At 36.9% G+C, this 13,694-nt stretch overlaps 1 protein-coding gene across 8 annotated transcripts in view; it reads left to right on the plus strand.

Moving 5' to 3' along the window:
- Positions 1–13,694, plus strand: part of LOC141450059 (band 7 protein AGAP004871) — a 261,143-nt gene that overhangs the window by 227,910 nt on the left and 19,539 nt on the right. For all 8 annotated transcript variants that reach the window (XM_074120089.1, XM_074120091.1, XM_074120087.1 and 5 more), the window contains 4 exons: positions 7,309–7,512; positions 11,846–11,901; positions 12,016–12,094; positions 12,466–12,567. In XM_074120089.1, coding sequence (XP_073976190.1) covers positions 7,309–7,512; positions 11,846–11,901; positions 12,016–12,094; positions 12,466–12,567 — 441 coding nt within the window. The remainder of the gene's footprint in view (positions 1–7,308; positions 7,513–11,845; positions 11,902–12,015; positions 12,095–12,465; positions 12,568–13,694) is intronic.

Here is a 13,694-nt window from a genome sequence, read left to right on the forward strand (position 1 = left end):
TGTTCGGGGATGAACAGTGTTATCTGTAACGAAAGTATAGTGTCCGGAGGCCGGTACTGCTCTGGAAACAAACGCCAGATTTTGACGTGCCTAAAATTAATATTTTTTAAAAATTAAAAGCTAATTTAAAAAATTAATAATATAAAAACAATAATATTATTTCCCCATTTTTTGATGTTTTTATTACCATTTTTAATTTTTTTTTATTTTTTATTACTTACTTCTGTTCCATTTGAATTGTTTTATTACCTTGTATTGGTGCATGATTTTTATTTTGGTCAACAATATCAGAGTAGCTTTTTTATGAGCTCTGTAGCTACTCATAATTGTAGATTATTTTAAAATAGTAAAATATACTAAGCCAATTCGCAATACGAGGTGTGTTCAAAAAGTAACGGGAATTTTTAAATTTCGCGGGTTTGGAGAGTCTGATTGTAAATTTTTTTTTTTTTATTATGTTGGTACACATGCCCCTGAAGTACGATAAAATTTTCAGTAATATTCATTGTTTACTTCTTAAGTGGCAGCCGTTAAGGTTAGACGTGTTTTTCGAGCTTGGCGATTTTTGTTTGTTAAAAAAAATGGATCAAAGAATTTGTATTAAATTTTGCGTAAAAAATGAAATAAAGTGTGTGAAATGTTAATAAAGGCATATGGTGAGTCTGCTATGAGTAAAACAAGGATTTACGAGTGGTATAAGCGTTTCCAAGATGGCCGCGAAAACGTTGAAGATGACGAACGACCTGAACGTCCAAGCACATCAACAACCGATGAAAACGTGAAAAAAGTGAAAGAAATGGTTATGAACGATCGCCGAATCACAATCAGAGAAATCGCTGATGATGTTGCCATGTCAATTGGCTCATGCCATGAAATTTTTTCGGATGTTTTGGGTATGAAACGTGTGGCAGCAAAATTTGTTCCAAAATTGTTGAATTTCGAACAAAAACAGCGGAGAATGGAAGTTGCTCAAGAGTCACTCAATGAAGTCGACAACGATGCGGATCTACTGAAACGTGTTATAACAGGTGACGAAACATGGGTTTACGGATATGATGTCGAAACTAAGGCTCAATCGTCCCAGTGGAGGCATTCTGGATCGCCAAGACCGAAAAAGGCTCGACAAGTGCGGTCGAATGTGAAGGTTATGCTCACTGTGTTCTTCGATTTTAATGGCATAGTGCATCATGAATTCTTGCCACAAGGTCAAACAATCAATAAGGAGTACTACCTACAAGTTCAACGCCGTTTGCGTGAAGCAATCCGAAAAAAACGCCCGGATTTGTGGCAAAACAATTCATGGATTTTGCACCACGATAATGCACCTGCTCACACTTCATTGCTTGTTCGTGAATTTTTGGCCAAAAACAAAACTTTAACGATGCCCCAGCCTCCATATATATTCGCCAGACATGGCTCCATGTGACTTTTTTCTATTTCCAAACATAAAGAGAACATTAAAAGGCCGTCGTTTTACAAGCATAGATGACATTAAAAGCGAATCGCTGAAAGAGCTGAAAGCTATCACAAAGATCGAGTTTCAGAAGTGTTTCGAGGATTGGAAAAAGCGCTGGCACAAGTGTATTGTATGCGAAGGGGACTACTTTGAAGGCGACAATATTAATGTAGATGAATAAATAAATATTTTTTTCAAAAAACGAAAATTCCCGTTACTTTTTGAACACACCTCGTATTTAGTAGTATTATTACAAAACATTTATTCGCATTCTAAAAAAAAAATACGAAAGAGAATATAACCTATCATGTTAGAATAAATTGAGTTCCACAAGTAGAATTTTGGCGCTAATAACATTGCAGTAAATGTAGCCCGCCAAAATATTTGTTTACATTTTGTTTGCCGCCCTTTTTTTTTTTTTATTATTGTTTTTGTTTAACCTTAAAAATAGAAAGTACTATTTAAAAAACAACTCAGTGTTTTTTTCATTACCATTTTTGTTATGGTTTTGATTTTTTTTAATGATTCATCTTTGACGTAAGTTTACTTTCATAGAATTTAGCAAACCTAGGCATTGATTTTATTTTAAAGCGTAGATTTATTTTTCAATAATGCTTACAAATTAAAAATAATAATAATAATAATAATAGCATGAAATTTGTGCATGTAAAAAGTAGACTTTTGATCGTATACGATTTAAGTATTTTTACAAAGTATTGGATGTAATAATATGTTATTTTTTTTTAGGGTTGTTTTCTTGATTGTACATTTAAAAAGATTTTACAGATATATTATTTATTTCATACTACAAGCAAGAAAAGAAATGGTTGGATCAAGAAAAATGTTTTCTAAAGATGAGAAGCAGTAATCTTCAAAAGATGTTATCTTCAAAAAATATATATTTTTTTTTATTGATACTCCACAAAGAGGTTGTTCTTGAAAGCCACATATAACTTTCTGATCACCCTTTTTCTTTTAGATAGGAATCTGCAAATAAATCTCATTCAAACGAGCACAACATTGTAAACTTATTTTTTGGTTTGCTAACTCGTGAGTATCTTCAGTTATTATAATTCCGAGTTTAAAGCAAAAATCCTCAATCCGAAGTAGATCTTTATTCCACGGATTGTTCACAATTTTCTCTAAAATCGTTTCAAGGATTTTCCGAAGAAGTTTTATACTCGTACTATCTTAGTAGGTTCCGAGTAACGGTTTCAGTGTTATATTTCTACAAACTTTATAATGTTGGTAAGAATTTAACAATAAATATTGTTGGTTGGAGAAAAAATTGGTGAGTTAGAGCTTAGAAAACATCAGGAAAATGTTCATAAAAAAAAACAAATTTTCATTTAATGTTGCAGAGTGTTTTTCTAAGTTTTCTCTTCAGTGTCTTTATTTATTTTCATAAAGTATATAAAAGGTTATGGAGGGTAAGGTAACAAAGTTTTCTTTATTGGCTATTTATTTTATAAACTTGGCGGTTTTTTTCTTTACAAAGTGTTTAATGTAGACATACTCGTACATTATATTGGTTGTCTCGCCCGTACACTTTCTTTGGCGGAAGTTAATAATGTACTAAGGGCATATAGGTTTGTTTTCTTGACATTTCGGCTTAACACAAAGGAACAATCACCCATTGAACTTACCACTGAACTTAATGGAATTTATTTGTGAATATTATGTAAGTAGTTTATTTATTTAATGTACATTATTCGCCCGTTGTGGTAGATTAGAATATATGGGTTTCGTGACCATAAATTGTTAAACTTAGGATTGAAGATTGGCAAGGAATCGGTCAAATAAAACAACTAAAGAATTTATTAAGTACTTAGTTTCTGTAACTCAACCAACCCGCATAGCCACGCCCTGAAGAAGACAATATATTTATCGAAACGTTGGCAAAAAGGACGAGTTATTTTATTTGACCGATTCCTCGCCAATCTTCAATCCTAAGTAGATTAGAATGTTTTACTTGATTCGGCTTGTGTTAGGAGCGATGCTTGAAGGTTACAGAACTCTTGAAAACGTTGCCCTTCCCTGCAAATGGTATTTGATGAAGGTGCCTGCCCAGTGTATATGTCGTCCCTTTATGGCGTTGGAATTAGGGAATATGATCACGAGGCTACTGACGCTTCTGTCGTCTATAGGAAGTAATTAGGTAAAGTTAGGCTTGTTGAAAGATGTTGTACAAGAGGATTCTGATGTTAGGATTAAGAAGTGGAATCTTTGTGGTACTTTTCCTTTAGCCGGGCGCAAGCGAAAAACAGTTTTGGGTAAAACTGTTTTCTTTTCAATTCATTAATATTTGTTTATAGTTGAACTTGTTTTGCTTACTATTATTAATATTTGTTTATAGTTGAACGTTTTCCACTTTTATTCCGTTGACTTGGCTCACATGTCACGTTTGGTTCACAATTGGCGACATTTGCGCCCGGCTAACGGAAAAGTATCGCAAAAACCACTTTTATGAGATCAGGCACGAAGGGAATGAATAGTTCGTGTAGGATTTTATTGGGAGACATATTAAGGAGTGTGTAGGCGATTGTTTTTGAAGGAATTGTGTATTGTAAAGGATTGGAATGCTTAGCGGAATCCTACACCGTGTAAGCCATAACCCTAATCCTTAGATACATCTTATGTTGCCTACAAAGTTTTACACAACATAAGTTTGTTTTTGTAAAGTAAGAGGCGCCACAGTAACCGAGCGGTTAAAGGCGAGACCAGTATAGCTAATATGTATTGTGGTACTGGGTTCGATTCCCGGTCTTAGGCCTTAGATTTTATTTAATGGTTAATAAAAGAAATCAGTAAAGTAAGTTAGGCGGTTAAGAGACTAGACCCGCAATGCTAAGATGTATTGTTAGTTTAGTGGGTTCGATTCCCCAGTGTCTAGGCCTTGGATTTTATTTAATAGTTAATATGAGAAATTTATAGTAAAGTATGGTTGGCGGTTAAGAGACTAGACCCGCAATGCTAAGATGTATTGTTGGTTTAGTGGATTCGATTCCCGGTGTCTAGGCCTTGGATTTTATTTAATGGTTAATAAAAGAAATTTTCAGTAAAGTATGTTTGGCGGTTAAGAGACTAGACCCGCAATGCTAAGATGTATTGTTGGTTTAGTGGGTTCGATTCCCCAGTGTCTAGGCCTTGGATTTTATTTGATGGATAATATGAGAAATTTATAGTAAAGTATGTTTGCTAGTCGCCTCCGTCCACGACACCTAATTGGTAGTTGTACGTTAAGCCCCGCCTGAAAAAAGTAGGCGATTACTTTACTTTACTTGTAAAGTAAGTTTAGATCGTTTGTCAAATAGTCTTGATAGCTTGAAAATCGTCTGTTAGTCTCCATATTTTTTCAGTCTGGTGTGATGATTCTAAGTTGTCCATCTGTAACCCTAGATAGCCGTACTTTGTTACAAGTAGTAAGTAATGATTCATTGAATTTAACATCAGTACAAGAGTGTCGGAGCGAAAAAACTGGGATGAATACAATTCAATTCATTCATCAAAACATAAAGTGATTCATCAACCTCTCATGAGAGATGAAAATCCAAAACTGGTCCAGAGGGACCAAAAACATTTGTGCTACAGCGGAAAAAATCAACGAGATTCACTTTTTCAAGTTTTGGTCATTTCTTTTTTCATGTTCGAGCAGACGTGCTTTTTTAAAATGGGTACTTCCGGTAAAAACAAAAAAAAAATGAAGAAAAATTAAAAAGTCTGTAATGATTGCAATCAAACGGAGTGAGATTAATTACTTTCTAAAAGATGTTGATGGTAAAAATAATTGCACAAGTCGCCGCTGAAGAGGAATTGTGCAACGAAAGTCAGGCTGAATTGTGCATTGACGGCGGTATCAGGTCACATGCTTTAAGCCCTTGGAAGGTGAGTGCACTCGAGTGAAGATGGCTTTATGACGTAGTGTTGAAGGATAAGTGGTGTCGTCATTGCAGGGGAGGGTTTAGCGCCCTTTAGCATGGGCCCTTTCTCAACTATAGATACGAGAGAAATCTAAAATGTCAGCGCTGAGAGAGATCCCTTGTATTTTGTTAATCTAATCTTGGTATCAATCTTTATCAAGGGTTTTATGCATTGATTAAAAGGGTTCAATGGGACATTTGTATCTAAAGAGTTGATCGTCAAAAACTGCACGACAAAGAGAAAACACTCAACGTTGACAATTTGTTTTATCAAAAATGTTATTTTCAGAAATCATTCTTGTCGTTGTTGTTCTTCTTCTTCTTCCCTGTTTCGTAAACAACTTATTATTATTTTCAAGCAAAAGCAAAAACTGTTTTTATGGCCAAACTATGTAAAAAAAATCCTAACTTTTCCTTGATTGTTACGTTTTAACTATTTTCATATATTTAGGCGACCACGTTTGTTCTAATCACCAGCAGCATAGATCTTGTTTGTTAGTGAATGATATCATGGTTTTTTTATGGTCAAACTATGCTTCAATTCCATAGTTTTCCTTTGTTTTTGATTCCCAATTTTCAGATTAGGGCGACCTGGTTTGTACTTACCATCATTGACATGTTCATTGCTTGTAAGCAACAGAAATTACCGTTCTCGTGGCCATATTATGAGCCAATTCAACGTTTTCCCATTGTTTTTGGCCCACAGGTTTCACATTAAGGCGACCTGGTTTGTACTAACCATCACTGGCATGTTCATTGATTGTAAGCAACAGAAATTACCGTTCTTGTGGCCATATTATGAGCCAATTCAACGTTTTCCCATTGTTTTTGATCCCCAGTTTTCACATTAGGACGATCTGGTTTCTACTAACCATCACTGACATGTTAATTCCTTGTAAGCAACAGAAATTACCGTTCTTGTGGACATATTATGAGCCAATTCAACGTTTTCCCATTGTTTTTGATCCCCAGTTTTCACATTAGGACGATCTGGTTTCTACTAACCATCACTGGCATGTTCATTGCTTGTAAACTGAAGAAATTCTGTTCTTGTGGCCATATTATGAGCCAATTCAACGTTTTCCCATTGTTTTTGATCCCCAGTTTTCACATTAGGACGATCTGGTTTCTACTAACCATCACTGGCATGCTCATTGTTTGTAAGCAACAGAAATTACTGTTCTTGTGGCCATATTATGAGCCAATCCAACGTTTTCCCATTGTTTTTGATCCCCAGTTTTCACATCAGGACGATCTGGTTTCTACTAACCATCACTGGCATGTTCATTGCTTGTAAACTGAAGAAATTCTGTTCTTGTGGCCATATTATGAGCCAATTCAACGTTTTCCCATTGTTTTTGATCCCCAGTTTTCACATTAGGACGATCTGGTTTCTACTAACCATCACTGGCATGCTCATTGTTTGTAAGCAACAGAAATTACTGTTCTTGTGGCCATATTATGAGCCAATTCAACGTTTTCCCATTGTTTTTGATCCCCAGTTTTCACATTAGGACGATCTGGTTTCTACTAACCATCACTGGCATGCTCATTGTTTGTAAGCAGCAGAAATTACTGTTCTTGTGGCCATATTATGAGCCAATTTATCGTTTTCCCATTGTTTTTGGACCCACTGTTTCCACATAAGGGCGACTCTAGTTTAAGGCCAGGGATTTGAAAGGATATTTTAGTGTCTTCCTTAGAATGTGCCATTCCAATGAAGATCCCTCTATTCCTGCTTATTCAACAGAATAAACTTCTAGCTAGTGTCGACTCCCTTATTTCCACAATTGACCTACGTGCTCTACAATCATGAAAACCTGTTTCAGTATCTTCAAATAAGGTCACGTCCAATAAAAACTCTACCTTGATTAAATCTTCATAACTTCTAAAAATTAATTAATTTATTTAAATACATTTTTTTTCCTACAGGTATTGACCAAAGACAGTGTAACAGTGTCCGTAGATGCAGTCGTCTATTACAGAGTCTCAAATGCAACAGTATCAGTGGCGAATGTTGCAAATGCACATCACTCGACCAGACTATTGGCGCAGACCACATTGAGAAATGTACTCGGAACAAGACCACTGCATGAAATATTGAGCGACCGAGAAGCAATTTCAAATACAATGCAGGTTAGTTCTTGTTAGATGCTTTTTTAGATTAGTGGAAGCTGTTTTGACCGAGTTGTTTAGATGAATTATTGAACCAAACGGACCTAGTCTCCAAATGACCCACAATAAGATGCAGTTTGAATCCTGGAGATACGTTCCAACTAAATGTGGAATTCGTGAGAGTCATTCTCGTGGAGGATATTCTCGAGGAAAACATGAAAGAATCATTCGACAAAATATCACTTCCACTTGAAAAGTTTTAATCGTTGTCTTTCAGTCAACGGATATCCGGTAAAAACTGGGTATCGAAGATTGGACATGATCGCAATCTGTATTTCCTCTGTAGTAAAAAAGCAAAAAAGTAATTGGATCCGTGAAAGTTTAAATATGAAAGCCAAAAACAAAACTTAAAACTTTCAGAAATTGATTTCATTCAAAGATTTTGTAAACTCACAATCACACAGACACACAAAAAAGATCCAAAACAAACTTTCACTTTCGAAACTTTATCCAAAATTTGGGAATCTAAAAAGCTCCCAGAGTTAGGCTGGAATAATAGTTGGCTTGGGTTTCTCCACTTCTATTATTGTTTGCTTCTGCTTTGTAAGCAGAATAGCAGGTAGAAGTTTTCCTAAGGTGTGATCCGTTGTGTAGGTGTTTGTTATACAGGGAGGATATTTTGTTGGTAAGAGTGAGAGGCAGGCGGCTGTTTTCGGTTAAGGTTTGATTCAGTTTGAAGTGTTCCAACGTTGTTCAAAGATGGAACCAAGCTTTACACGAATTTCCCTGTTTTACCATCGAATTTTGTTTACACTTGAGAAGTCACAAAGTCTGTCTTTGTTTCACAAAGTTTATTTACTAATTAGTGTTTTCCTTGTGAACAAAATCTCAATTTATTTTTGCAAAAGAAAAGAACATAAAATAACATTTAATATTTTTCTTTAATTTGTTTTGTACGTTCTTTTATTGTAAGAGTATCGTTTGAAGTCTTTTGAGTTCGAAAAAAATACATTTGTATATAACAATATTTTCCCAAAAATCAAAATAAGTCTTAAGTAAACCCTTACAAATCTGTACATCATACTGATTGAATAATCTACCTCTGATGTTGGAGGAATGTTCGAACCGAACTGGGATAGCTGTAGATCTATGCAGCCACGAAAAGGAAAATTAAGGCGGAAGCGGAATATTGTGATTAGGGAGGCTGAAGGGCTGAAATAGAAAAAAAGATAATATCACAGACTAAGAGTAGAATGGCTAGCATTAACCCTAACTTAGGAACGAGCGTGAATTGCTACACCTAACTGGGGTAAACCAAATATAAACTATTTCTAAAAGAATTGGCCTAAACTGGATGACAATTAGAGTGACGTCGTGAAGAGAGTTTAAGAATGAATCCTCAGCGAGTGAATGCAATGCCCTGAATGCAGTGTCCCGAGCGGTGGTCTGGCGTCCTTTTATAATCTGATGGCTTTGTGCAACTTCTACTGTTCTCTGAGCCCTACCTGGGGCTTTAACCCTTCTAAAAGAATTGAAACGTCGTGAAGAGAGTGTAAGAATGAATCCTCAACGAGTGAATGCAATGCCCTGAATGCGATTGAATGTCCCGAGCGGTATTCTGGCGTCCTTATATACTCTGATTGCTTTGGGTAGCTTCTACTGTTCTCTGAGCCCTACCTGGGCTTTAACCCTTCTAAAAGAATAGGCCTAAACTGAATGACGAGTAGAGTGACGTCGTGAAGAGAGTGTAAGAATGAATCCTCAGTGAGTGAATGAAATGTCCCGAAAGCGATTGGGTGTCCGAGCGGTATTCTGGCGTCCTTATATACTCTGATTGCTTTTGGTAGCTTCTACTGTTCTCTGAGCCCTACCTGGGCTTTAACCCTTCTAAAAGAATAGGCCTAAACTGGATGACGAATAGAGTAAGGTGGTGAAGAGAGTTTAAGAATGAATCCTCAGGGAGTGAATGCAATGCCCTGATTGCGATTGAGTGTCCCGAGCGGTATTCTGGCGTCCTTATATACTCTGATGGCTTTGGGCGGCTTCAACTGTTCTCTGAGCCCTACCTGGGGCTTTAACCCTTCTAAAAGTATTGGCCTAAACTGAATGACGAGTAGAGTGACGTCGTGAAGAGAGTGTAAGAATGAATCCTCAGCGAGTGAATGCAATGCTCTGAATGCGATTGAATGTCCCGAGCGGTATTCTGGCGTCCTTATATACTCTGATTGCTTTGGGTAGCTTCTACTGTTCTCTGAGCCCTACCTGGGCTTTAACCCTTCTAAAAGAATAGGCCTAAACTGAATGACGAGTAGAGTGACGTCGTGAAGAGAGTGTAAGAATGAATCCTCAGTGAGTGAATGCTATGCTCTGAATGCGATTGAATGTCCCGAGCGGTATTCTGGCGTCCTTATATACTCTGATGGCTTTGGGCGGCTTCAACTGTTCTCTGAGCCCTACCTGGGGCTTTAACCCTTCTAAAAGGATTGGCCTAAACTGAATGACGAGTAGAGTGACGTCGTGACGAGAGTGTAAGAATGAATCCTCAGTGAGTGAATGAAATGCCCCGAAAGCGATTGAGTGTCCCGAGCGGTATTCTGGCGTCCTTATATACTCTGATGGCTTTGGGCGGCTTCAACTGTTCTCTGAGCCCTACCTGGGGCTTTAACCCTTCTAAAAGGATTGGCCTAAACTGAATGACGAGTAGAGTGACGTCGTGAAGAGAGTGTAAGAATGAATCCTCAGTGAGTGAATGAAATGTCCCGAAAGCGATTGGGTGTCCGAGCGGTATTCTGGCGTCCTTATATACTCTGATTGCTTTTGGTAGCTTCTACTGTTCTCTGAGCCCTACCTGGGCTTTAACCCTTCTAAAAGAATAGGCCTAAACTGGATGACGAATAGAGTAAGGTGGTGAAGAGAGTTTAAGAATGAATCCTCAGTTCTCTGAACCTATCTGGGCTTTAACCCTTTAAATCTTTCAAAGCCAATTTTTCCATCTTATGCATTTCCCAATTCATATTGTCCAACATTGCGAGCCTGACGCAACTTTCAATATAGCTTTCCTTGTGCCAAATTCCTGCCTATTAAATTTGTAAGACTTAGAAATCTTTTAGGCATTTCATTAGACCCTTTAGACACGAACAGTAGTTATTATGTCCCCGTTGCTTCAGGTTATACGCTGTGTAGCCTAAAACTTCCCATAGTTGTTTTTTTCTCCTTTACAACTACTTTCAGCATGAATAACACCTATAGAAAGCAAACTAAAATAGCCGTGTAAAAACAATAAGCAAACTACTTTTTCCCTTTTTTTTTGCATAAAAAGTTGATGAACAATAATTTCAACCATGTTTGTTGAAGTGATAACGACAGACGATTCACTGAAACGCGAACATATATGACCTGCTATGTAAATGTACACTTATACCATTATATTATGTTAAACAAGATCCCTGCTGCCATTACATGTAGTATGTGCATGTACTCCTGGACATATCTATAGAGGCCAGATGTACTACATTCTAGAGTACTCTACTCTACTTCGAGAGTGTAGTGGATTTTGTGAATACTGAATGCGAGTGAAAGTTTCCAGCATCCGCCGCTAGAGGATTAAATCTAATTCCCATTTTTACACGCATATCAGAAAGGAGTGCCCACTTGAGCTAAAGTGCTCGTTATTATTTCCTCTATCTTCTAGTGAACGGAGGTATTGCTATCGTAAATTTTTAAAATTAAATTTCACACAGGAAATACATGTTTTAGGGTTCCCTGAATTTGATTTTACCTTTTTTTTTTTTCTTTGTCCATGGTCTTTGTAGATATATTTTTTAACTCCAGCTATCTCTGTGGCATCCGTTCATGGTTTTAAGAAATTAGCATCCTTCGTGACGAGAATGAGTGCAGGCCCCTGGGTAAACACTGCACGATCTGGGAAAGCATGAGATCAGCATGAGACTAAAACAACGTCCACAAAAAAAAAAAAAAAAATCAAACCGGAAGATGAGAAAATAAGTAGCATCATCAGTTGGCCCAGTGTTGCCATAGTTATTAATTCTTTGAAATGGCGGAATTAGATTTTTCAGCTCTTAGCTATGTAACAGACAGACAAACAACAAGAGCTTTCACAATAATGTTTATTCATCAATAAAAAAAAAATACCGGAAAAGAGATTTCTCGATAGAAATGAAGCTGAGTGGAAGAATGATTCATTTCTATCTTAGCAGAGTAATAAATCAAACGTGCCGCCTAGATTTCTGTTACTATGCAACGCTTAGTTATCTTGTCATCTCTCTGAATATAAAATTGATATTCTATGTAAAATATAAACTACAAATATTCATTTATTTATTTTTTTCTACAGACTTCATTGGACGAAGCTACTGATTCATGGGGTATCAAGGTTGAAAGAGTGGAAATGTGCGTATTTATTGTTTATTTATTTTTTTACTTTATAAAAAATTGAAATAAATATAAATTTATTAATATAATTTTCTTTTTTTTCCCCATGTTATTGAAACAAACAAAATTTAGTAAGGATGTAAGACTTCCGGTACAACTGCAGAGAGCTATGGCAGCAGAGGCCGAAGCTGCAAGAGAAGCTAGAGCTAAGGTAAACTGCTTGTAGATTTTTATTGGATTGGAATGGCTGGCGCCACGGGAGCTAAGTGTTTAGTGCTGGGTTCGATCCCCGTGCTAGAACCTTAAATTTTATTTAATAATTTAATTGAGAAAATAATAGTAAAGTAGTTTGTTTGTGACATGGTTTTATATTTTACTATATTCAGTTCTTCTCATAAATCATTATAGTATTTATAAAAATGTAATCTAAAATTCTACACTTTTGTAGAAACGTAAAAAGGAGTTACTTAAACTAAAGTATTAACTATTACTAAAAGAATTGGCCAAACTGAATGGCGAGAAAGTAATAGCAGTAAATTAGTTGTAGCAATTTTATTAATTGTTTAAATGAAATAATTGCAGGTTATAGCCGCTGAAGGTGAGCAGAAAGCTTCTCGTGCTCTGCGAGAGGCGTCCGAAGTTATTGGCGATTCACCTGCAGCTTTACAGCTCAGATATTTGCAGGTAATTATTTACTCTAAATCATCAATCATAGAATCTCAAACAGGAAGCGTGCTGCACATGTTCTTAGCTGTCCAAGGCACTTCCTTTTTGCCTAAATTTCCGGTCATTGATGACGTGCCTCAAGGAAGTTTACTTGCTCCGCTTTCAAACTCGAATGTATACGGCAAATCTCTCATTTCATCCCAACACCTTTACCTACATTGATGATACAGCTATCCTATCCCCTAGTAAAGATCCCGTTATGGCTACTCGCCATCTCCAATCCCATCTAGACATCCTGGAACCCTGGCTCTGGAAGTGCAGCTCCAAGCATATTGACTTCACCTTAAACCTTAAAATCCTTTCCGCCATATATCTCGAATCAAATTTCCCTGTAAGCAGTTTCTCAAGTACCGCCGTTACCTCGGGACTCTACCTGGACAAACTTTTGTCATGGTACCGTCATGCTAGACTCAAACGAACTGAACTGAATCACAGAGGTACAGAACGTTGAAAAACTCTTTTTTTCAAATAACAAATAACTATACAACACTCTAGTAGCACCATTTGGGATTTACGGACTTGGAACTATACGGGATTGCCAAACGCACAAACCCTCTATCGCACTCTATCCTTACAGTCCAAAATCCTACGTACCTCAGTCAATGGTCCCTTTTTACATTTCAAACCTTGCCATTCTGAACCCTTCTGACCTGAAAATTCCCTTCGTTTCCACCAAGGCCAAACTCCTTTTCCTAAAAATTCCATTCTAAACTATCCCCTCATTCAAAAATCCACTTATCCAACCTCTTCCAAGCTCTTTCCAACCTTCAACTCTTCCCACAAACCTTCCTAGACGTTTGAAGCGCCACTGGCGCCTGCGCAGCCTATTGGAATGCTTGAAATCGGCTAACAAGAAAGGGCAGTAGCGCACTCCCTGACTCTTTAAAAGGGTCTATCACGGCTGTCATCACTGGATAGCCCCTGTTCAAGAAGTCAAGCCAATGTATAAGTGCGCTAACGCCTAATTCAACGTACATACTTCAATTTACAAACTAACATTTTTTTACTTGTTGTACTGACTGTACAGTTGTAAAATACTTGAATAAAAAGGGGAAAAAAACATATATTTTTGCAGTCAAACCACC

The sequence above is a fragment of the Rhodnius prolixus genome, unplaced genomic scaffold (assembly GCF_049639745.1).
Source record: "Rhodnius prolixus isolate KJV_2025 unplaced genomic scaffold, Rpr scaffold_2, whole genome shotgun sequence".
In the NCBI taxonomy this organism is placed as follows: domain Eukaryota; kingdom Metazoa; phylum Arthropoda; class Insecta; order Hemiptera; family Reduviidae; genus Rhodnius; species Rhodnius prolixus.